Genomic DNA, 22,086 nt, shown 5'->3' with positions numbered 1-22,086 from the left:
GGTTCAGTTGGCTGGTACTGTAATTAGGGCTTCGGCTTTTGCGCTTTGCGTGGGTTAGGAGCAGTAGTCGCTGGCAATGTAGTCCCTGACTGCTGGCGCGATCTGAACTGGAGATTCGAGCCATGGAAGACAGCATGGTATATATACTTTCGTCTCCATCTTGCTTAATTAACTTCGCACTTCCACCAAGTTGAGTTCCAAGGTAGGGCTTCCACAATAAATTTCTCCGCGCCGTATCCGAAAACCCACCCAACCCGCGTTTCACCAGTCTAAAGTGAAACCGAGAGAGATAGGCACCGTTTACGTGTTCCAGGCATCATCAATCCTCCCGTTTTTTGGTCTATCATCAGCCGGAAGAGGATACATCTTTGCTTGGTCATCTGGGTTACAATGATTTTTTCCTGAGCGAAGACTGGCTTCATCGACGCCACAGCAGCCTCATGATTCTCCAATCCTTCATTGCGAGATGTTTGAAGGGAGCTGCCTGGACTTGTCCTGATTTCAAAGTTCAAGTTTCTTCTAGATGGAGATCAGGAGCAAGCTGGATACGAGAGAGCTATGGGGACCATCACGAAGGATGACAAATCTCCAAACAGCTTAGATCGCTACAAAGAGCTCCCCGGGGCGCTTGCCGAACAAAGTGGCGCCGCCACGGGCCACTTGGTCAGTGCATTTTCCGAGAAATTACATAGAATCTACGATTAAGATCAAATTCGGGAGGTTTAGAAGGCGGGGAGGAAGAGACAGGCCGCTGAAGAGCGAGTCCCGAACCTCGGGACATGTGCCGAGAACCGACGCGGATACGAAACGGGCAATTGTCGGCTAGAATGATGCCAGATCTCAGGTACAGCAACGCACTCTACAAGTGCTCGAATTTCCAGGAACATAGTCAGGTAATGGTGCCTACAACTCGAGTGAATCGCTTAGTTTGGGATGATCAAGTCATGACCAGTGACTCGACACTACTTAGTTTATGCTTTCGTATGGAGAATTGAATTGACAAGTTATCTCACTGAGCTGATTTTTACAGGCCCAAAACAAATCAGCCTGGTCAAATAGAACCCAGCAGCCTAGCAAGATGGCAAACCCAGCATCGCAGCCGGCATTTCCAGCAGCATTGCGGCCGCATGCAAAGCTTTTGACCGTATCCACTTGCCCTTCAACCTTCGAAGACATTCAAGAACGGCTGGCATTCTCTTCTACACTTCCATTGCTGAAGAGCGTGCTCATACCGTGTGTCTAGTGCAGGTGCTCGTTGGATTTGTTGTCTCAGTCGGGACAGCTCCAAGGAGGGCCACAACTTTACAGAATGCCCAACTGCCACATGGCCACAATGTCACAGTGTGCCTTCAGCAGGATAAATCTTATGCCTTCGAAAGGACTTGCTCACAGGACGTTCGGGAGCTACAGTCTGACAAGAGGCTTTCGATGAGACTGCTGCTCTGGTAACGGAGAACGTCTTGGGAACGTGAACCTCCAGCATGAGGCAGCGACCAAAACTGTTGATCATCGTGTCATAGAAAAGCCATAGCGTGAACTGAGCACGCTTGAAACATGGCCTCGCAGGATCCCCGCATTTTCAGCGGTTCCTGACGTAGTCCAAGACTGGCATCCCGATCTTCCTACTCCGTACACTCGTAGAGCCCGATGTAGATCGATGGCGCTCGTGCAAACGAAAACACAACTGAACATTGGGAGCAATTGTGCATTCAAGCCACCATTGATGGGACTTCGAGCTCAATTGCAGAACGAAACGGAGAAGCAGCCCTGAGAGAGCTCAACGGTTGGGAGAGGAATGTTGATTATATAAGCATTTCGGAATCAGAAGGACCAATAAATCGAGGCATGGATCAGGCTAGAACAAATCAGAGCGTGGCAGGTTAAGAACTTAAGACAAACCAGACAAACACCCGCTGCGTTGCTCTGTCCTCTTGTCTGTCCACCTCGGATCAGCTTGCTTCCCTAAGACTCACCGTGTCGTTCACTCTCGTCTACGTCGACTCCTATTTCGAATTTGTTCGTTCCTTGTATTCCGAATTTGTCGTGACCAAGCCGGAGAATTTCCTCTGCCAGACGCATCGCCCAGATCGGGCTCTTCTCCAGTCCGCTGCTCTTCTTCAAGCTATTCTTCCTTGTTGTTCCGATTCGACACCGCACAGCGACTTGTATATCAAGAGTTGAGCTCGTCGTTTGCCTTCGCCGTCATCCGTCCGACCTCCTGCACATATACCTCCCGCAAATACCGCCAAAGTGTCGCCCCTTCTAGTTTCCCGAACCATCTCCTTCCCACCGGACGTCAACGAACGATCCCCGCGGCCGGACCTGGATTCGAAAATGCCTCGCTCAAGGTCGTCCGGGCGGCGGAGGAGATCGAGCAGCATCATCTATCAAGAGCCGCCCGAGTCGAATGAGCAAATGAGTGACCAGGCTGCTCTGCCGAACCTGAATGCCAACTGGGTCAATTCCAAAGGTAGAAATAGGATCGCGTTGCTCGTGTGGACCGGGACCCATTGTGCTGACGATATAATAGGTGCTTGGACAATTCATTTCGTCCTGATCGCTGCATTGAAGATCTTTTATGACATCATCCCCGGCGTCTCGCAGGAGACATCTTGGACGCTCACCAACATTACATACATGTTTGTGACCTTTATTATGTTTCACTACGTCACAGGCATTCCGTTCGAGTTCAACGCCGGTGCATATGACAACCTCAATATGTGGGAGCAGATCGACAACGGCGATCAGTACACTCCGGCCAAGAAGTTCCTCCTCAGCGTGCCTATCATTCTCTTCCTCCTCAGCACGCACTACACGCATTACGACTCGACCTATTTCCTGATCAACTTCCTTGCAACATTGGGCGTGGTGATTCCGAAGCTCCCGATTGTAAGTTTGTCGGTCCCCGGGATTGATCTCTTGCTGACCTCGGTTGTAGTCACACCGGATGCGCATAGGCCTCTTTTCCAACATCCCAGACGACCCGAGCGAGGATACATGATATTCTTACTTCCAGACACTAGTTTCCTTTTTCTTTCCTCCTTTTCCTTTTGTTTAGACTGAATTACGGCAGATACCACTCATTCCTTTTTCGCATTATTTTCTTTTCCCATTCGGTTCCTTGACTGTGTCTTCTCAGTTCTGCCTCCGGGTTCATTTCTCGTCTCGTCCCGTTTACGTTCTCTGCTGTGTTAGGTATGAAAGGGGGTCCAGAACTTGAATTGTAATTACAACCTTGTTCGGGTTAAGGCTGCGGAACACGCCCATTCAATAGACAATGTTGACATGCATATCTCGGGTAGATACAACCGATGACTAAGTGAGAATACCAGCCATTCTTACTGATTTGCCAATGTATTACTGCTACTACGAATGCGACCCCTCATGGGTTTGCAATGCCTGACAATCTGGCCATGTTGGTTTCTCTGAACTTTTGAGATTCACGTTCTGGGATGACGAACGCAGTTGAGCTGCTTAGTAATCAATGTATAATTCAACCTAATCCGGGTTAGCGCATATTCTTATCAGATCAATCGGTCCGATAAGAAGTCGTAAGGTAGGCCTATTCTCCAGTCTGAACAATGGAAGCATGAAGTATGGCTGTCACCTTTCGCAATGACGACAGATCTTGACCCCAAAGAGCGGGGGTACCGCTCAGCAAAAACACTCCCATTCGAGCTGCGGCAACATTGTGCCATCTATTTCGAAGAGAAACTCTGTCCGTCAATCTAAGTAAATAGGACGCGCTCCATGAGCCTTGGCTGACACGACTTATGTTGCGCGGCAGATTCCCAAGCCCTAAGCCTATTGTACAACATCCTTAGCTTTGGAACGATTGCTTCTGCACCCGCATACGTGCCTTCGCCACAACATCTCGCACTTGCAGTGACATTACTCGTCCATCCATCGACGACGACGCGCGCGAAAACCAGTGAGGAGGAGGAGGCGCCCGGTGCCGCGCTCCAGCTGCTTCGGTTAACGAATCGAACGGTGGGCCCTGTTTCGGCAAGATTCAATGTGGCATTTGCGTTCACGGACTTTGCATCACACGGAGGAAGGCGACGGAGAAAAGGGGATGACCTTCTGGAGTTGACGGCCCCGCGGGGCGACGATGACGATGAGCCGCTGAACTTGGATCTGGCGCAGACGAGCTCGGTTTGGTCTCGCGCGAATGATTTTTGGCACGCTGTCGGGTGGGCGTTCAATTGCTCTGTGTTGCATCCCAAGCGCTGGGAACGGTGGCAGGTGTGGCTGGAATTCATGTGCGAGGCCATCGAGGCGGACTGGAACGAGCGCCGGAAGCGTGCTCGTGACTGGGCCGAGGATACGGATGTTGTGACGCCGGCTCGAACTCGTGAGCGCATTCTGAAAGAAAGCTTGATTTACCGGTACATTAAGGGCGGAGGTTTTGAGTATAGGACAGATCGCCGGATTATCAAGGCGATCTTTGCGGACGGAACCCAGACCGCAGTCAACAACTTTGGCGAGGTTTTTCACAACGAGCTGAAGGAACCCAAGAAAAAGGAGGAGATCTTGGAGAAGGCCAACGCGAAGAGGCGGGCACAGGTGAATATTGACCAAGATGAGTACGCCGACTATCTGCTGGCGAACAATGACGACTCGGACGAGCCAGACCGCGGAGGCGCGGGCGCCCCTGCGGCCGCGCGGCGCTCCAAGAGAGTCCGCAAGGGGACCAAGCCGTCAGATGCGGAAGGGCTGGCGGACGCCAAAGCCGCCGCCGACCCAAGCACAAAAGACCCATACGCTGACAACGGCAGGGCCGGAGTCGCAGCCCTGGGCGGGGTCAAAGCTCTTGAACTCCGACAACGCCTTCTCCGGATCCTGTCGGACGTGTCGCGCGTGATGCCGCGCTCATTCATGAAACCGGAGGAACTCTTTCACCTCTTCATCGAGCAGGTGCGGCACCTGTCGCTGCCCGCATTCCAGTTAATGGTCCATCCCTCAACACTCCCCTGGTTCGACGCATGGACGCAAAGCTCGCTGTGCGAGCAGCTCCTCTCGCGCCTCATCGATACCAACGCGCCCGTCTCGGACGAGCCGTACCTCACCCAGCGCAAGTTACAGGAGTGTTATCTGCCATATGCAGCCAGCAGCACCAGCGCTGTTGACAATGCCCGCGTGTCGATCCTGCTTGAGTCTCTCCTCGTCCTGCTCTCGCAGGAGGGAATGCTGCGCAACACGCCCGGGCTGCGTGAGGCTGTCGAAACGGGGAATCTGCAGCGATCGGACAAGGCGGGGGATGAGATTCGGCGAAATAAAAACAGTAGATTGGTTGAGGCTGTCGAATGGTGTTGGTTATTAGAGAGCGGAGATCGGCTGTTGTTCATGGTACATGATATTCTCCCTCCGGAAGATCTTCCGGAGGATGATAATAATAATGACGATCAATGAAAGGAATTCAACTACTTGGAAAGCATACTCGAGTAGATTCTACGCAAGCAGGCTGATAAAATGAACTCTGGTATAGCATACAAACTGAGCCAGCAGAAACGACTCTTAAGAGTCGTTTTAAATGATCTCTCACGGCGGCGGTCGAGGACCGATAATCTGCCTCCTCGCACCCGGCACGCCCACCCCAGCACTTCGATTCTGTGACGGTCCATCGTTTTCAAACTGCGGATGGTGGCCGGTGGCAGGTAGCGTCGATGACGCCTTCTTCTTCGCTTCGGCCATTCGTCGCTGATTTTCTTCCCACTCGCGTTGACGCTCCCGCTCGCGCTCCATTTCACGCTCCAGCAGGGATTTCGAGGCCCAGCCGCCCGCCTTGGTCTTTTGCTGCGCGGCGATCCGTCGTCGGTTCTCCGCGTCGATCTCTGCGGTTGAGGAGTAGTCTTCTGGGCGGTGGACAGCGGGTTCGGGGGAGGAAGGCGCCGGGTTTGTTGCGAGGAAGCGGTCGGTTCGTGATTCGTGCGCGCGCGGTGATTGGAAGGACGTAGCGGAGACATTGCTGCTGGGGGTTGCCGGTAGAGGCCGTGAGGGCTTCTGACCAGGTTCGGGCAATGGGCGAGAGGGAAGTGGAGGAGGTGGGCTGGATGCTTTTGATGGCGAGGTGGCCCTTGCTTGGTCGGCTGTCTGGCCGGAGTCGCGCTGATATTGCTGCCATTCGGAGCGGAGTAGCTTGCGCTCTGCCTCCAGTGATTTGAGATCGTAGCTTGGCTGGACTGGTCGCTGCTGACTACGGTCGCGGCTACGGCTGCGGCTGCGACCTCGCGCCTGTCCCTCTGCTTGCGCCTGCTTCGCCCGCAGTTCCTGGCGCTCCCGTTCGTACTGCCGCTCGCGCTCACGCGCCTCCTCGAGCTGCCGCTCCAGCTCCTTGATGCGTTCCGCCTCGGCCGAGTTCTGTCGCTGCGACGCCTGGTACTGGCTGAGGAACTGGCCGTTCAGGCGCGCGTCCCTGAGGGTGCGGGCTCGCTGCCGTTCCTTCTCCAGTCGCTCTTCCGCCTCCTTCTCCTCCTGCAGTCGCCGGCGCTCCTCTTCCTCCCACTGCCGCTGTTCCTCGGCCCACCGTCTCTTCTCCTCTTCGATCTCTCGCCGCTCCTTCTCCCGCAGCCGCTCCGTCTCCTCGGCCCAGCGGCGCTCCTCCTCCTCCTGCGCACGCCGCTCTTCTTCTTCAATCTGCTGTCGTCGTCGCGCTTCTGCTTCCTGGCGTTGTCGCTCCTCGTTGGCCTTGGCCTCGCGCAGCCTGCGCTCCTTTTCCTCCAAGCTCGGAACGTCCGGATTCGGGTTGATGATTTGCCGCCGCGCGCCAAATGTAACTCCGAGCTTCCCCTGCGTAGCGCCTCCCATGTAGCCGTACTGGTGGATGTTCCATGCCGGGGCCGTCGTGAGCTCGTCCTCTTTGGTCGACCAGCTGCTGATCGGAATAGGGGATACCGGAGACCGGGGCTTCGGGGGCGGGCTGCTTTGACCAACGCCTCTGTTTTTGAGCCCGTCGACCGACCGTGGGAACTTGGAGGGTTGGATGGCATGCACGCGGCGGCTGAATGCAGCGAGACACTGCAGCACTTGCGCCGGGTCCTTGCGCTCGTAGAGATCGACTGTCAGGAAGACATCGTGCGGCGGCAGGCTCAGTGGCGGCATTTGGATGGCGCGAAGGAAATGCGCGATGTTCTCCATCTGCACAAAGGGCATCGTCGACTGCTTATACTTGACGCCCGGCGACACGGCCAGGTTGACTAGCCTGCGACCGTCAGCGGCCGTTTCAAGCCTCGACAGTAGAATCCAGTGCGGATTTCTCGATACCTGCACAGAATCACTCCATCTTTCAAGGCATCTATTAGGTCCCCTGAAGGCAATTTCTCATGAAGCATCTCCTCAATCCACTCGCGGACCTGGTTCGCGGCCTGCGGGGTGTACTTGGACAGGCGCAAGTTGCGCAAGTCCTTATCCAGCGACGTCACCGACGCCATGGTGTCGCCGTCGGCCATAGATTAATTTGGTGATCGAACGATGCGATCGGGGAATCGATGGGCGGGTATAAAAGGGCGATTGGGCATCCAGACTGGAGAATGATGGGAGGCCGTTTCGCCGCCGTTGTTAGTATTGTTGGCGCCTAGAAGAGTCGAGGAGGATTCATTAATTGAATGAAGCGCGATTGTTATTAGATGATCCTTTTTTAATGCAGGGATTGCGTTCAGGAATGTTCACAAGTTGCTGGGTCCATGGTCCATCTTGTCTGATCAGCGCCGATGACGTCCGCCGAGGGAGGATTATTGATTTCATCGATGAAATTCCATCTCCATCTTTGCCCGTTAAGCTAAAGCACACTTTCACAATGTCTCCCGATCTGCGTTCATAGTCCACACAATGGGTCCCATTAACAGCCTGTGGTTCAAGTGGAAGAGTCTGAGGCTGCCATGGCGAAAGTCGTTCCTGGTTGGTATGTGCTCTTTTTTCCTTTCTATGCAAGTATGCAAACGCGATCAATAACTGATGGAGCTTCAGGCCAGGACCTCATGGGCAATACCTATTGGGAATTCAAGGAAACTCTGAACTCCCAACGCCTACGACGCATCGTCAAATACAATCGCAACGTCCACTACGCTGACGTCAAGATATCGCGTACGTCTTCCAATCGCACCTGTCCTCCTTTTTTTTTTNTTTTTTTTTTTTTGCACTGACCCGTCTGTTTCCAGCCCAATGGCACCAATGGCTCCGTTACGTGCGTCAAGATCCCCCTAGTCTCGAGGAACAGCACCGCGACGTGATCCGCCAGCAGGAGATTAAGCGACTCGCGCAGCTCGCCGACGAACGCTGGCGGAGCAAGCCGTCATACTTGGACAAACCGCAGACCCAGCAACCGTTGCCGGCGACACGAACGAGCGACGCGACGTTGAATCCGGCCGAGCAGTCTGCTAACTACTCACGGTCCCCTGCTCAGCCGGGGGTTCAGAATGCCATCGAAGGGCAGGCAGAGAATAAGGATAGGCCGAAGGGTGTGCCGACTGGACCGAGTGAGCAGTGGCAGCCAGAGTCGTGGACGCCGGTGTCCAAACGGTAGCATGAGTTCTGACCTGATTGATTCCTCTTCATGATCGTCTCATGGTCATCACGAGATGCCTACCGCTCCTGGCATTGACTCGATCCACTTTAAAGCTCGCAGCGCGAAAATCGCGCGGCGGGTCTGGATCAAGTGTCTGAAGCACAACGAGACAGCTAACCTCAATGGATACAGCGGGATAGACGACATGTATGATAGTGACGTTGCATTGATCCGATCCTCATTCCTGAAAACAAAGTCGATCGGTGTTTTGTCTACTTGGCCCTGACTCTCCACTCAAGGCTCAGACACCTAACAAATAGAATCAAATGAATGAAAATACCAAACAATGGCTGTTCTTGTTCCTGTCTATGAAAATCTTGCAAGAAGTGATACCGGATCTGGATGACTCCTCAACTGACGCTCCAAGAACGGACATTGTTGCCTGGGCTGGCTTTTGCCGCCTGAATCAGCTCAGAACCATCAGTCACTAAGACCTACGAACAATAGCCTCCTTGGAACTTTGACTCCTTTCTACCGTCTGGTGTTCTCTGCTTTATCTAGACCGAATCCTGCCACCCCTTTGTTTCTATGCTTCCTGCGCCGCGCTGCCGACTCGATAGAATAGAGCTGGACTTGGAGATCATCCGGGCATCTTTACATCCTGGGCATCCTTCAACCCGCGAACGTAGAGGATTCTGACCCTAAAAACCGCAATTGGCAGCAAATCAGCACTGCACGAAGACGGTCATCTAGGAGTCTGTATGCCAACATCACGATGACCCACATGTAGACCTATATATATATATATATGTTGAGAAAGACATCGGCAACACTTGCACTAAAAGAGTTTGCCTTTGGGAATCAAGTGATGACGACGATGCCAGTGTCCTGCAAAATTTTCGCTCGATGAAAATGCCGAGGATGCTGTTTCATGTGATGCTAAGCTCTGCCCGGTCTCCATGCGAAGACAGCTGCGGAGTCAAGTTATCTATACTAGGAAATGTGCGGAGTATGCAGTTATTCTCACAGGGCACAAGCATTGAGCATTATGAGTTTGTACCCTACGTACAGGTAGAAAGCACAGTTAGCACATACAAGGGCGAGATGTGAATCAAACAAATGATGTTTTATTATTATGCCAACAGGCACACAAGAACAAGATGATATGCTCTTCTATGAACGCCAACAAACTCTCACTGCTTTCAGTTGAAGAAGTAAACCAACGCAGCAAAACAACGCCCCAAGTCCAAGCTGCTGAGTAGATGCTATAGCCCAGAACATAATCAGACGAATAGGAAAGCAGAGCCAATAACCCAAAACCCCCAGGCCGTAGTGGTACACGATAGTAGAACAAATGTCTTTTACACTTTTTCGAGGTCAACACAGGACAGCTTCCAAGGCCTCGACGTCGCCGCCCGCCTTGCGAACCGCCATCAAGGCTGCCTCGCTGAGCTTTCGTCGCTTCTCGCGGGCTTCTTGCTCGCGACGGGCTTTGGTCTTGGAGCTGCCGCTGGGTGCGACGCCAGTGAGGATCTTGTGGCTGTCGTCGGGGGTGAAGTTGACGAAAGAGACGGCCATGGTTTTGCCGGAGTTTTGTTGTTGCTGTTGTTGCTGCTGTGAAGAGTTGGACTTGGAGGACGTGGTCGCTGACTTGGGTCCACTGTTGCTCGCGTTGGAGAGCTTGCGGCTGTGCGTGCGACGGTGATGGGTCGTAGTTTTGCTTGCTCCGCGCGTCTTGGGCGAGTTCAGTCCTTTGTCCCTCGGAGACATGGATGGAGAGCGCGACTGCGAAACCGATAGCGCGGGGTGCTGGTGGTGCTGCTGAGAAGATGGCGGTGTGGCCATGTATGGTGTACGAGGAAAGGAGGAGGAAGAGGTGGAGGTCTGTTGCGCGGCGGAAAGGTGAGTCGCGGAGGATGTTGAATGGAGACCAGGAGCGGCAGTACCCAGTGATGAGTCGCCAGAGGCAAAGTCGAACGACGAATCGAACTGGATCATCAAGCCGCCTTGCATGAATTCCGGATGGTTGTTGATGTTCTGCATCGCGGTCTGCTTAGGCTGCAAAGATGGCATGAGGTACGACTCTGGAGAAGCCTGCGTCGCCCGCGTCGGCACGGAAGAAGATGACGACCACCATCCCTGTCCGTCGTGTCCGTTCATCTCCGGTGCAAAAGGCAATCCAGAAACTGCAAATGCATCTGGATGCCACGCGGACATCTGTTGTGACTCCGTTGAGTGTGTCGACTGGTAGAGGCCATTTCCAGATGACGGCGTAGACGCGGCCAGGGCCGCGGAGCCCGACTCGTTCAAGTGTTGCTCTTGCTGCTGCTGCTGATGCTTGGTTGCGGGTTGAGCAAACATGTTGGCGTGATACGGCGACGGCATCTGCGACGGATGTCGCATCATGGCGTCCTGTGAACCCGCCGGGAGATGGACGCCGCTGTCGCGACGGAGAGCTTCCTGTTGCACCAAAACGTCAGACGGCGGCGGAGAGAGCGGAACTCGCTCATCGCTCCGGAGTTGCTGATCATAGCCATGCAGTCGCTGGCCCCAGGTCTGTGGGTAGGCCATCTTGCTCGGTTGCAGATGCGCCGCACGCAGACTTGGAGAAAAACTCAGTTTGCGCAGCAAAGCGCGACGATCATTCGTCTCTCGCCGTTGAGCAGATTGAAGGGATTCCAGGGATCTTTGCGCGAACAGTTTTCGGCTGGGTGTGCCGGGAGGGGTGGATGGCGATGTTGATAAGATGCATGCAGACTCTGGAGGGGTCGAAGAGTCAAGGTTTAGACTGACTTCTGAACTTTCAGCGGGATGTATGGTGTCATGAAATCCTGAACTTGGCCTCGGCAACGATGATTCGCGCTGGGAGCACCACGGGCTCTTGTGCCAAGGGTGAGAAGACGATTGGAGGAATGGCTGGGAGCCCACCGGGAAGAGGTCGCCACCGCTCGTAGACAATGATCCTAGAGAGAACAACGGGTCCAGATCACCAGCGTGCGAGTTGACGTCTTTGTTGCCCTCGGGGACACTGGGCGAGTCCATGTTGACGTATTGGTTAAATACATCATTGAACGACAGATCAAAACCTGAGGGGAACATTTGGCCCTTTGTTTCCCGTTTCCGGATACGATGAGCAGCCCGAGCTTGGGGGGAACACAGTCAGGGTCATAAGAGGCTTTGCTCACAATTAGTGATGAGAGTGGCCAACTCCGGCGCGGATCCCCCAAGTTAGGGCTTCTGGGTCCCGACGGTCAGATGGAGGGTGTGCGCCGGGATCATCCGCTGGACCCGATGCAAAGGCGATAATCGAGGCAAATCGCCTCAGGACAGAGAACAGGGTGTTTGACAAGCTGTGAAAAGATGCAAAAGGTACAAAGCAAGCAAACAAGAAGCGCGCGTCTATTTGAACTGCGTCGGGCTCGCGCCAGCCTCCGACTTTTCGATGCATTCCATGCTCCCTAAAAGAAAGACGCAGAGGAATGCAGCCGAAGGAACACCGTCTCGCCCACCACAAGCGTCCGACGGCTCGCGGGTAGTTCGATCACCAGACAAGACAAGCTTTCTCCAGTTCCCCTACCCTCACTCTGGAGCCACGATCAAAAATGCAGTGATACACTTTACCCGATGCAGCCCAGACCACTTTTCGGCACTGTGCTGCGGGGGCGAGACTCCGAGCGATCTCCAATGACAGAGTCTTCCATGTGGAGGCAGTGTGAGAACCACGAATCTTCACAAAGCCAGCCATGGGCGGACTCGTCTTTAAGCCCCAGATTGCTTCCAAACTTGTTTTGGATTCTCTGACCAGGCGGCCAGAGCAGTCTGAGCATCATGAGCGATGGGTCCGTTCGTTACTCCACCATCGTCGTAGTAGTATAGTGGTTGTAGTGGTAGTCGCAATCGTGGACTCATCGCAAGAGTGCCAAATCTAGAGCTCACGTCACCTCCCAATAAGCTTCTGGCCTTGCAGATCAAGTGTCCTGGACCTACTCCTGTCCCTGCAGGGTCCTCTAGCCTGCTTGTGCGGCTCCGTGATGATCTCTCCATTCTCCGGAAAGGGAAGACTGTCGGAAGAATGCGCTCGTGGTCATTGGAATGCTGCTTAGATAAGCAGTCATATCAAGGCAGTCCATGAAGCCATCTCGATGCGGCAATGATGTTTGACATCTGATCTGAACAGTATTCGTGGAAGAGGGCTAGTCGCCTTCCATGTCTGGGCCCTGTGCCTGGTTCTGCCCGCCAGTGGGACGAGCAATGCTCGCTTGGAGCGACACATCCAAGACACTGTTGTATCATTCTGGATGAGGTGTCTTCAGGTGCTCTCAAAGCATTATTCAAGATTTGAGGGAATAAAGAGCGACGCCATAGGTAGGATGTGACGCTCAGTTTGACTCCTTGGAGGTGAAACAAAGTCAACAAATCCGGAGCCTTAAGCTTAAGACTCAATTTCAGGAAGCCTGTGGGCGAAAGTGCGCAAGAAGCCGACTCGGCCGGCAGAGAATCATAATGCGCGTGAAAGGAGATCTAGTATCTGCAACTTTTCCCACTCGCACAATGGAGTTTGTCCCTGTGTTTGTCCCTGTTTGTGCGTTTCCGGTCAGCAAAGCTAGGTCTCAACCGAGGCATACACGATCAGTTCGTCATTTCAAGGAAACCCGTATCAGGGCCACTCAAGTCATGATTGACTGAGAACTCAATTACTGTCTTGTTTCTTTCTGGCCTGATCGAGGCCGTCTGAGGCCCGCCTGGGGCCCCGGAACTGCCCGATCGACGGCTGATCGGAGTCCGGGGCGACTATCAGTCCACAGCCGCCCAAAAAAAGTCGCATACGGAGTATTTTTTGCCTGATACGAAGGAACAACCAGGGTCTTGTTTCTTTTGTTAGGTATTGTGTAGCCTGGCAGCCAGTGCGCATTGCAAATTTGCCCCATTATTATATTGTAGGCAAACCTGAATGGTTCTCCTGGTGGAAAAGTTACGTTTGCCGGCCGGAATCCGCGCCGACGGGGTTCCGCAAGCGAAGAGTCATCCATGGCCACAGCCCGCCATAACCGCAACATATCCATCCCCTCCGCCCGCTTTTGATCCCTCCATCCTTCTTTCGCGATCGACTTTCACCCCACCACCCGTCGAGAATATTTTTCGACCGGTTTGCCCGTGCGATCGTTCATCGCCCGCGGTCCCGACTCGCTGTTCGCCGCCATCAGGGCCTGACAAATCCTGATCAGCGCCCCCCGATCTTGGCCACGGGCCCTGACGCATCTGATTTCCGACGCGATCGAGGTGCTTCTGGAGATCTCCGGAAATCACTCGAGATTTCGCTCCATTACATCGGCTTTTGCTTACACCTTGCTAACCCCTTCGTTAAATCCTTGCTGATTAAATAAAAAAAAAAAAGGAATCTGCGGTCACGCGCACCGCCCTTGGTGTTTATTCACGCACCAGTCACGCATTCACGCGGCCACCGAAACCTCCTACATTCACGCCGAATCACTCGCATTCTCCCTTGACTCTGCAAAAACGAAGACCCAGCCGGAAGACACACTCTCTATCGAGTAGATTTTCTGCAAACTTCCTACAGCACAGATTCATCAGGCAACGGTTGCAGAGTCTCGTGCATCGCGCTTCTTTTGTCCAGAATTTCAACCCCCTACGAGTCACCATGTTTTTCAAGTATGGCAAGGTTGTCGGCCGGTTGGCCATTCGTCCCTGAGTAACTGATCCGGCTGTCGTCAATCACCATGGATCGCTCTCAAGCATCTCGTGGCTGGGGCCGCTCCATTGTTTGCAACAATCACCCGAAAAACCACTCCGTTTGTTGTCCATTTGGACAAGTATCATTTGTCTGAATACCCTATTCACAGCTCCGATCTGTGAATTTACACATTTCTATTTCCCACCACTTCTTTTTTCGCTCCTATAATCTCGAACTGTTGTCTGGGCTCGACCAACTCAGGTGAGGACGCCGTCGCGATGGCGACCATGGACACCATCATCGGGCAAAGAGGCTCGTGGCATTCGCTTCCCACGATCCTGTCACAGTCGCAAATTGCTGCCACGATCAATCGCGACAGCTCCTGCCCCTCTGATGACGTGCTGAGCGATTCGATCACCACGACAGTGACGAGTATCACTAATTACTCTACTGCTGCGCCCGAAGCCGGCATCCCGATCCCGCAGACGCCTAAACCAAACTTCTGGCTCGCCCGGTCCGGATCACACGGATTTGACGACTTCGACTGGGGCTATCAAACGGACGAATCTGAGTCGGAGTTCGCGGACCATGTGGAATTTAGCGAAGCCCCAGACCAGAGCACTATTGATGACCCGTTCTCGGACGGCGAAATTGACATCTTTGAATGCGAGCTGCAGTCGGACGATGATGACGTTCACGACAACGATGAGGACGACTGTGAGCAGTCCGACTCGGACGACAGTGGCGACGATGGTGAAGGCATTGATTACGAGGAGATCCATCTGGACGACTGCAACATTTCGTTCGGCAACTCGGTCCGCTTTGACACTGCGGTGTCCTACATTGAGTCGCCCCACTTTTCTGAGGGTGAGGATGAGGAAGAGGAGCCGGTCATGACGTTTCACGAAATGATGATGAAGCACCTGGAGTTGATGCGCATTGCGGAGGATGAGGAGGAACCAGAAGACACGGACATCGCGAAGAAGCTGATCGCTGACATCTCCAACCGTCCCGATGACTACTCTCGCGACATGGTTGAGCTGGACAAGCAGCTGTTCATCGCATATATCAATGGCATGCACAGCTCCGCCAAGACAAAATACGATAGTATCCTCCAGAAGCACGTCCAGGCGCTACAGGACGGTACGTCGCAGTCGCCTTTCCTCGAGTCAAAGACCGTTCAAGGCGGGTACCTCGACGAGGTGCTCAAGCACGTGATCGGGATGTTCCGCAACGTGGTCATGCCCGATGAATTCGACGAGCTGGTGCGGCTGTCTGGGAATGGGCTCGCCGACGCGCCCGATCGGAAGAAGGATGTCCTCCACCGCGTTGAGTGTCTCCTGCGGGATCGCGTCGCCGAAGGCAAAATTACGGTGCATCCGACCGAGCTCAGCTTCCTGGCGGCCGGTATTGTATACGCGCTCGAACATCCCAACATCTACGTCTACCCGAGAACGGCATCCGGTCAGTCCAGTGGGGATGCGTGTACTTCCCTGTCCCGGGATCGGGACATAGACCGACCGGGCGACCATGATTAGACACGGAAAAAAAAGGGATAACCATAGAAGTGGGGGGGTCCTTTACTGGCTTTGATGAACAATGAATGGGACAATGATGCATTATCATTTCGATAAAATGTCTGCTTCTAGTTTGAGAATAAAAATGCAGGATTGACTCTAAATGATGTGTCTCTATACCAGCTTGCAATTACCCGTCATATGTAGGTCAACAGCGAGTACCTTGCCAGCTAAGTAGATAGTGCAGCTTGCACATAGCCTAAATACATGCAGCTCAGGAGCTCGTTGATGATGCAGAGAGATGCTACAATTATTTCAATCTCAACCCTTTTGTGTGGCTAATCGGAAATATTCCATGCTGTCGGTGTCAAGCTGCCATTGCCATTCCGATATGAATCGAATATACACCGGACAATTCCCGCACTATGATAGCTCGGCAAATAGTTCTAAGTATGACCTCGAACATGCAATTTGACAGTTGACGGTGAACTCGAACTAAAAATCCTGCGGCGGAGGAAGTGCTGGAAGTGGAAGCTCTATACTCCAGGTTCTTTTTTTTTTTTGTTCCTGAAACAGCCGGGACGGGCAACAACACGAGGTGTTTAGCGACCAGAAAAGCCCTATGAAACCTGTTTGATCGGTTTCTGCACTATTTTCTCCTCCGTCGAGGCTCCAAAACTCGACCCATCCTGCATGTCAGTTGCCGATCATTCTCAGGCGCCCCGGCCTCGGGCCATTGAAAGGTTGCCTCGGCCGTTGACAATTGGGCGGATTGCTCTATCGGCAAGAATTCAATGATACAGTAACGTATGTACGTCACTTTCTGTCGTCGAAAAGATGAATAGTTCCGTTCATTCATCATCCATAGGGGAAGATTGCGACGCTGCATGCGTTGAACCATCGCCCGCCTTTTCTACTTTTTTTTTCTAGTCCAAGCTCGTATCCATATGCAATGCGCAGCCTCAATTCCAACTCAAATGCTTAGTTTTGTTGATGTTGGCTCTAAAGGCATCCTTCCTACACACTACGGAGTACTATCTCTAGGCAAATTCATGCAGGATTCCATATCTTTTGTGGTCTGTGCCCTCCGCTCTTTCACGTGGAAAGTGCTTTTTTTAAGCACGAGGTGATTGCGCGTGCATCGGGCCATCGGAGCTCCCAAAATTGATTGATTGATACGAGATGATCCTGTTCGGGTTGTTTTATGTCTCCGTGCGATGATCAGGGACAAGTTGACATGCTCGTTCGTGCATATCCTTTCCAGATAGAGGTTCGACTGCCAAGGCAGGTCGCCACGAAGCTGGTGGGGCTGGTGGGTTGCAGTTAAGGAGGCTGTAGTACACTAAGCCACATACAGTAATTACCCATGAGTGTCAGCATGCAAACCATTGTGATTGGTGAAATTTGACACTTTCTTGGCAATATCCAGTCCTATTGGCCGAGAGTGGCTGAGAGCTTCCCATAGAAATTCCGGCTCGATAAGCCAAGCTGCACACCCCCTGTCACGGCATACGCAAACGAGTCAATCACCGTGCATGTGGATGATGATTGATGAATGGATTATGGTCTCTTGAGTCCATGCCAAAAAAGACGGGTTGCTGGAGCAGGGGAGATGTTAGGGTTTTTCTCCCCTCTGATACGGGAGAGTCCAGAACTGGAGAATCTTGACCAGTCTGGGGAGACGTTGGCGGGAACAACAGGGATACCGGCCCTACGCTAAACCCCCTTCGGGGGCCGAACCAGGAACCGCCTCCTGTCGGTGCAGACAGCGGAGCCCGGGTGGAGTATGGAGGGGGATTCAAGCATCGAAAGGAATAACTTAGACGGAGGAGTGGAAGAAAGCCCCATGGCCCATGCAAGGTTAGAACGTTAGGGTAAGAGAGATTTTAGCTCCGAAGGCAAATCGGCCATGCAAAAAAGAGCCCCAGAGCCGAACGCCTCCTGAATCAATTCAATGGCAGCCCTCACCCACTAGTCAAACGGCTATTGTTCTCCGTCGTCGTAACTATTCAATCGTTCGATATTCCGGCTTACGGCGGTGCGTCGTATCTCGCAAAATCTTTCTGCCTCTGGTGAGAGGTGCAGCTCGCTCGGCGTGCCAGGCTCGTCGCAATATGATCAAAGGCTCGTGCATATGAGGGACTTGTACGTAAAACCCCCCCCTAATTTATTTGCTCTAGTCTTCCATTGGCCGGCGGGCTGTGTGCAGCGCATGAAATGGCAAATGAATGGACTGACACCGTCCAGGGACCTGGGATATTTCGCCGCCAATTCGGAGTGCCTAAAGCCCTAAACGGGACCTCTGTCAAGTCCAGCTGCAACCATGTCTTCGCCACACCCCGGCCTTGAGCGCTCCGCCAGCACGCAGCCAATGTATCGCAACGACGATCGGAGCACGACTCCTCTCGGCCGTACTCGCAGTTTGAGCGTCTCCAGTGATGGGATTACGTCCAAGTCGAATCCAATGGCTCCCCCGTCGGTAGATCCGCCGCCTGCGTTCGTCGCGCCCTCGCCGGCCATAGAGGTCATCAGGTCAAATCTGGAGCAGGATGAGAGCATCGCCGGGGACGGCGACAACGTCGCCATCACGCCAGGCGCTCTGGCGCTGCTGAACGGGTTCTTGGACAATTTGTTATTTCAGTTCCTCGCGACGGCCAAGTCCACGCAGCTTTCTGCGCTCCGCCCGGCCATTGCCGATGTTCTCAAGCCGCGACTAGCCAAGGAGGTGGTCGCCGCCGCCGACGATGAGCTGGGGGAGTATTTGGCTGGTGGTGATGATGAGGACTTCCGAGGTGGTCAGGGACCGCCCGCCGAGTTTGATCTGATCCGCTCGTGGAAGCTCACCCGCTTGCGTTGTATGGTGTATACTCGACTCGGTGACATGGAAGAGGACGAGGAAGATGAATATATTGCCCGGGATGGGTTGGACGAGGCGAGTGGTGCTCCGCGCCGGTTTGGCCGCCATGCCGGTACGGTCACACCAGCTGGCGCCATCTTCCTCACGGCCATCATCGAGTACTTGGCAGAGCATGCCCTCGCAATCGCAACCGAGAATGCTCGTAACCGCCTAGGATTCGGCCGCGAGCCTACAGATACGGACGCATTGGAAGTTCCGGAACAGCTTACTATTGAGGACGCTGATTTGGAGAAGTTGGCTTTGAACACCACGCTCGGCAGACTCTGGCGTGCGTGGAAAAAGAGAGTTCGCGGCCCGATCTCCCAGCCGCATTCGAAAGATTCCTCTTCTCGCCGCGGAACGAGAAGCCGTAAAACTAGTGTCGATGCGATGGACGAACCAAGTCTTGTCGATTCCGCTCATGACCAACAAAGCGAGAAAAATGATGTCGAGCCGTCCTCGGAATTGGCCACCAATGACCAGGACGATGATGTTGATACCCGGCAGGGGGATTCTGTGCCGGAACTGCAGCCGCTGAAGGCGACCGCAGCCGTTGTCCAGAAAGTGCGGCCAAAGAGTTTGACAGTTACGAACTCTGGCTTGCCAACGCCCGCTTCGTCCTCGGCGAGCGAATTTCCGGAGAACGTGTCCGCAGATGGTGCCAAAGACCATCGCCATAACCGCACGTGGTCCCTGCCGTCTCGACCGCATGAATTCGAAACGCCGGATGCGACTCCAGTTGACGAGGAAAAGGGCGACTTATCCGCGAAGAAACAGCAGTCGCTTGGCACGATGCACGAGACTGAAGAACAAAATGTCGAGGCAGCGTCGGCACAGCGGGATGTGACAGAAGCTTCAGAACATCATGAGGAGCAAGTCGACAGATCCCATGAGCAGTCAAGTAACCGTGACTCACGCCAGATGCCGCGGAAGTCGCGCTTCATTGAGGACATATCCGACCCCCAGGACCGTGCGGCTGTGGAGAAAGGGCCGCAGAGCCCTCAGGTGTATAATTACGAAGGCGGCCAAGTGATTGAAGGCCGCGGCACGTATGAGGTCCCGAAGCTGTCGAATCTGCCCGCCCAGCGACCCAAGCGCAAGCCGAGCAAACCCGCAATGCGCAAAGGATCCTCGTCTGCTTTGGGCGGTGAATCCGACACTTCGTCGATCGGCCGTCCAGATGACTCGTCGTCGACACCAGACGCGGGCACCGCCAGGAGTTCCCTCAGGTCGGCTTCCGCCCAGGAAGCTGTAGGCAGGGCAGAGGACAGACAACCGACTGCTGTTTCCCGACAGTCATCAGATCATGTTTCTACGTCTCAGCCACCTCAGTCTCAGGCTGTTCCTGTAGATGGACGATCTCGCTATCCGACGAGCGGTCATGTTCATGGATCCGCTCATTATTCTGACAATATCGGCCGCTATCAGTCGACGCCAGATGATAGCGACCATGCGCATCGTGCCCGGACGCCGTCTCGGTCGGCTCCTCAAGCCGCACCTGGGACAAGCTCTGCCCGTCACAGCTCGGGTGACCAGTCTCCCGGTGTTGAGAGGGCGGCTGTACAGCGCGTGATCGTGCCATCGACATCGCAACAATCGGTCCATTCGCGTCGGTCGGGGAGCATCAGCGAGCGGCGGCCAGTGACTGCTGGCTCAACCACGTCCAGCGTCTCCAACAAGCTGAGAGGCCTCATTGGCCTTCATTCGGGAGACGGAGATTCTCCTTCCGCCCATCGTCCCCGGAAATCGTCCGACACTAATCGGTCGTTCCGGAGCGATCTTGCTGACAGCAGATCTGATCTCGACAGGTTGATCGAGAGTAATGAGACGTTGCGCTACACCTTGACTCCTCGCAACATGCGTAACATTGAGGTTCGTTTCACATGTTGTCCTATAAGATTTGAACACTGAGAAAAGCTGACCTATAGCAGCAGGTGCCTTCGTCTCCTCGTCAAACCGGTCGCACTGGCCACATCGCTGAGTCAGACACGGCAGAGCTGGCCGACTTTTTGAGGAATACAGGACCCCCTGGGGACAGTCAAGGTCCACGAGGCATGTCAGGTTCACGGGATGTGCCGGCACAGCCGCCTCGGCAATTTCCTGATGGTGTACGTATCAACGGGCTGCGTGCGCACCCGCCGGATGATTTGCTGGCTGAGACACGACAGTCTGTTTCTTCTTCGTCTTCGCGCCCGCGGCCAAAGTTTGAGCCTCGGGATGCAAGACCCTCAGATGATACCACGCGGGAGATCGCCGACTTCTTCCGGTCGACGGCACCGCCGAATGAGCGTCACCAGGTGCATTCTGCAGGTGCAGGAAGTCAGCATACAACCCGCACAGAGAGCTCCAACTCTGCCGCGAACGATGCCAAGAGTGCACAGTCGGCGTCGGTTGCGGCCCGTATGGCGGCGAGATCCAAGGAATCTGAGGAGGCGTTGAAGAAGTCGAAGCAGAAGCCTCGACTACAAGCGCGTGAACCTGTCGTCTCGGACAGAAGTCAGACTTCGGAGCTAGCTGACTTCATTCGAGAAGGACCGCCTGGAGATAGTAGCCGGGCGTCCACGCGCAGTACGCTGCAGCCATCTGTGGCGTCGTCATCGAATTCTCGCGCTCCACTTATTGACACGAACAAATCCAGTGGTCCTGCGAAGCAGAGGCAGCCGCGGAAGAAGGGTCGCGTTCCCGACCCGTACGCGATTTATGACGACGATGATGCTTTGGAGGAACTTCTCGAGAAGGAATACTACCAACAGCAGGAACGCGAAGAGGAAAGCCTGGTGGACTTCTTGCGTGATGTTCCGCCACCGCCTGACAATGACAAGCCCCCGGAGCCGTTTGTCCTGAGCGGCAAGAACAACAAGCAGGCCTCGTCGTCTTCTGGATCTGGCTTCCGGGCCCGGTTTCGCCGCAACCCGTCTGTGGACATGAAAGGTCCCTCGTCGAAGAAATCCCTGAGCTCGATCCGGTCCGGTAATGCGCCGGCCTCCCCTGCTCAGATCAGCACACCGATCCAGCAGAAGCCATCCATGTCTAGTCTGTCGTCGGCTGGGAATGGATCAGAAAGGGGCATGCCTGCCAATTCGAGCTATACTTCCCAAGTCAATCGTGCCCGCGGTATTCCGGGGCCTGCTACCCAAGTGCGGACTGGTACCAGTGACCTGGCCGACTTCCTTCGCAATACTGGCCCCCCGGAGCCCATCAAATCGCCTACCGTGGAGGAGAAGGATTCCACGTTCGACAAGATCTTCCGGCGTGGCAAGAAGGCCAACGCATGAACACTGCAGTTGCATAGCACTGCGTTCCAATTCGTTGTTTATTACTCTCCTTCTCTTCATGCAATTTTGTTTGTTACTTTCTAACGGGACCTTTTGTATTTATTTTTCTTCGTTTTGGTATTTATTCTTCTGGTCTTGTTGGCGTTGTTTTATCCCCAAGATACCATTGGTGACTTGTTTCCTTGGGCAATTCTTCGAGATCT

The 22,086-nt window shown here is 54.0% G+C and overlaps 12 protein-coding genes across 12 annotated transcripts; 8 read left to right on the top strand and 4 right to left on the bottom strand.

The window, feature by feature from the left end:
• Nucleotides 1-558: 558 nt before the first annotated feature.
• Nucleotides 559-831, top strand: VTN49DRAFT_7389 (uncharacterized protein; the record flags this gene model as incomplete). The annotated part of the gene is made up of 2 exons (XM_069415652.1): nucleotides 559-663; nucleotides 727-831. 2 exons carry the CDS (start codon nucleotides 559-561, stop codon nucleotides 829-831), a joined length of 210 nt encoding a protein of 69 aa, XP_069272468.1.
• Nucleotides 832-1,962: 1,131 nt separating this feature from the next.
• VTN49DRAFT_7388 (uncharacterized protein) lies at nucleotides 1,963-2,279 on the bottom strand (the record flags this gene model as incomplete). The annotated part of the gene is made up of 2 exons (XM_069415651.1): nucleotides 1,963-2,162; nucleotides 2,231-2,279. 2 exons carry the CDS (start codon nucleotides 2,277-2,279, stop codon nucleotides 1,963-1,965), a joined length of 249 nt encoding a protein of 82 aa, XP_069272467.1.
• A 55-nt stretch (nucleotides 2,280-2,334) lies between these two features.
• On the top strand, nucleotides 2,335-3,001 carry VTN49DRAFT_7387 (uncharacterized protein; the record flags this gene model as incomplete). The annotated part of the gene is made up of 3 exons (XM_069415650.1): nucleotides 2,335-2,470; nucleotides 2,531-2,889; nucleotides 2,939-3,001. 3 exons carry the CDS (start codon nucleotides 2,335-2,337, stop codon nucleotides 2,999-3,001), a joined length of 558 nt encoding a protein of 185 aa, XP_069272466.1.
• A 614-nt stretch (nucleotides 3,002-3,615) lies between these two features.
• VTN49DRAFT_7386 (uncharacterized protein) lies at nucleotides 3,616-5,412 on the top strand (the record flags this gene model as incomplete). The annotated part of the gene is made up of 2 exons (XM_069415649.1): nucleotides 3,616-3,718; nucleotides 3,788-5,412. 2 exons carry the CDS (start codon nucleotides 3,616-3,618, stop codon nucleotides 5,410-5,412), a joined length of 1,728 nt encoding a protein of 575 aa, XP_069272465.1.
• Nucleotides 5,413-5,541: 129 nt separating this feature from the next.
• Nucleotides 5,542-7,430, bottom strand: VTN49DRAFT_7385 (uncharacterized protein; the record flags this gene model as incomplete). Its single annotated transcript, XM_069415648.1, has 2 exons — nucleotides 5,542-7,201; nucleotides 7,264-7,430. The coding sequence occupies 2 exons, from the start codon at nucleotides 7,428-7,430 to the stop codon at nucleotides 5,542-5,544; spliced, it is 1,827 nt and encodes a 608-aa protein (XP_069272464.1).
• Nucleotides 7,431-7,827: 397 nt separating this feature from the next.
• On the top strand, nucleotides 7,828-8,521 carry VTN49DRAFT_7384 (uncharacterized protein; the record flags this gene model as incomplete). Its single annotated transcript, XM_069415647.1, has 3 exons — nucleotides 7,828-7,900; nucleotides 7,966-8,082; nucleotides 8,157-8,521. 3 exons carry the CDS (start codon nucleotides 7,828-7,830, stop codon nucleotides 8,519-8,521), a joined length of 555 nt encoding a protein of 184 aa, XP_069272463.1.
• A 55-nt stretch (nucleotides 8,522-8,576) lies between these two features.
• On the top strand, nucleotides 8,577-8,789 carry VTN49DRAFT_7383 (uncharacterized protein; the record flags this gene model as incomplete). The annotated part of the gene is made up of 1 exon (XM_069415646.1): nucleotides 8,577-8,789. One exon carries the CDS (start codon nucleotides 8,577-8,579, stop codon nucleotides 8,787-8,789), a length of 213 nt encoding a protein of 70 aa, XP_069272462.1.
• A 1,091-nt stretch (nucleotides 8,790-9,880) lies between these two features.
• On the bottom strand, nucleotides 9,881-11,545 carry VTN49DRAFT_7382 (uncharacterized protein; the record flags this gene model as incomplete). The annotated part of the gene is made up of 1 exon (XM_069415645.1): nucleotides 9,881-11,545. One exon carries the CDS (start codon nucleotides 11,543-11,545, stop codon nucleotides 9,881-9,883), a length of 1,665 nt encoding a protein of 554 aa, XP_069272461.1.
• A 145-nt stretch (nucleotides 11,546-11,690) lies between these two features.
• Nucleotides 11,691-11,951, bottom strand: VTN49DRAFT_7381 (uncharacterized protein; the record flags this gene model as incomplete). The annotated part of the gene is made up of 1 exon (XM_069415644.1): nucleotides 11,691-11,951. The coding sequence occupies one exon, from the start codon at nucleotides 11,949-11,951 to the stop codon at nucleotides 11,691-11,693; it is 261 nt and encodes an 86-aa protein (XP_069272460.1).
• A 295-nt stretch (nucleotides 11,952-12,246) lies between these two features.
• Nucleotides 12,247-14,423, top strand: VTN49DRAFT_7380 (uncharacterized protein; the record flags this gene model as incomplete). Its single annotated transcript, XM_069415643.1, has 3 exons — nucleotides 12,247-12,342; nucleotides 13,899-14,194; nucleotides 14,258-14,423. The coding sequence occupies 3 exons, from the start codon at nucleotides 12,247-12,249 to the stop codon at nucleotides 14,421-14,423; spliced, it is 558 nt and encodes a 185-aa protein (XP_069272459.1).
• Nucleotides 14,424-14,473: 50 nt separating this feature from the next.
• Nucleotides 14,474-15,733, top strand: VTN49DRAFT_7379 (uncharacterized protein; the record flags this gene model as incomplete). Its single annotated transcript, XM_069415641.1, has 1 exon — nucleotides 14,474-15,733. The coding sequence occupies one exon, from the start codon at nucleotides 14,474-14,476 to the stop codon at nucleotides 15,731-15,733; it is 1,260 nt and encodes a 419-aa protein (XP_069272458.1).
• Nucleotides 15,734-18,035: 2,302 nt separating this feature from the next.
• Nucleotides 18,036-21,883, top strand: VTN49DRAFT_7378 (uncharacterized protein; the record flags this gene model as incomplete). The annotated part of the gene is made up of 3 exons (XM_069415640.1): nucleotides 18,036-20,480; nucleotides 20,540-20,716; nucleotides 20,777-21,883. The coding sequence occupies 3 exons, from the start codon at nucleotides 18,036-18,038 to the stop codon at nucleotides 21,881-21,883; spliced, it is 3,729 nt and encodes a 1,242-aa protein (XP_069272457.1).
• Between the last annotated feature and the right edge of the window lie 203 nt (nucleotides 21,884-22,086).

The sequence above is a fragment of the Thermomyces lanuginosus genome, assembly GCF_041956635.1.
Source record: "Thermomyces lanuginosus strain ATCC 200065 unplaced genomic scaffold VTN49scaffold_6, whole genome shotgun sequence".
Taxonomy (NCBI): domain Eukaryota; kingdom Fungi; phylum Ascomycota; class Eurotiomycetes; order Eurotiales; family Trichocomaceae; genus Thermomyces; species Thermomyces lanuginosus.
This window is presented reverse-complemented; position numbering and strand designations above follow the sequence as displayed.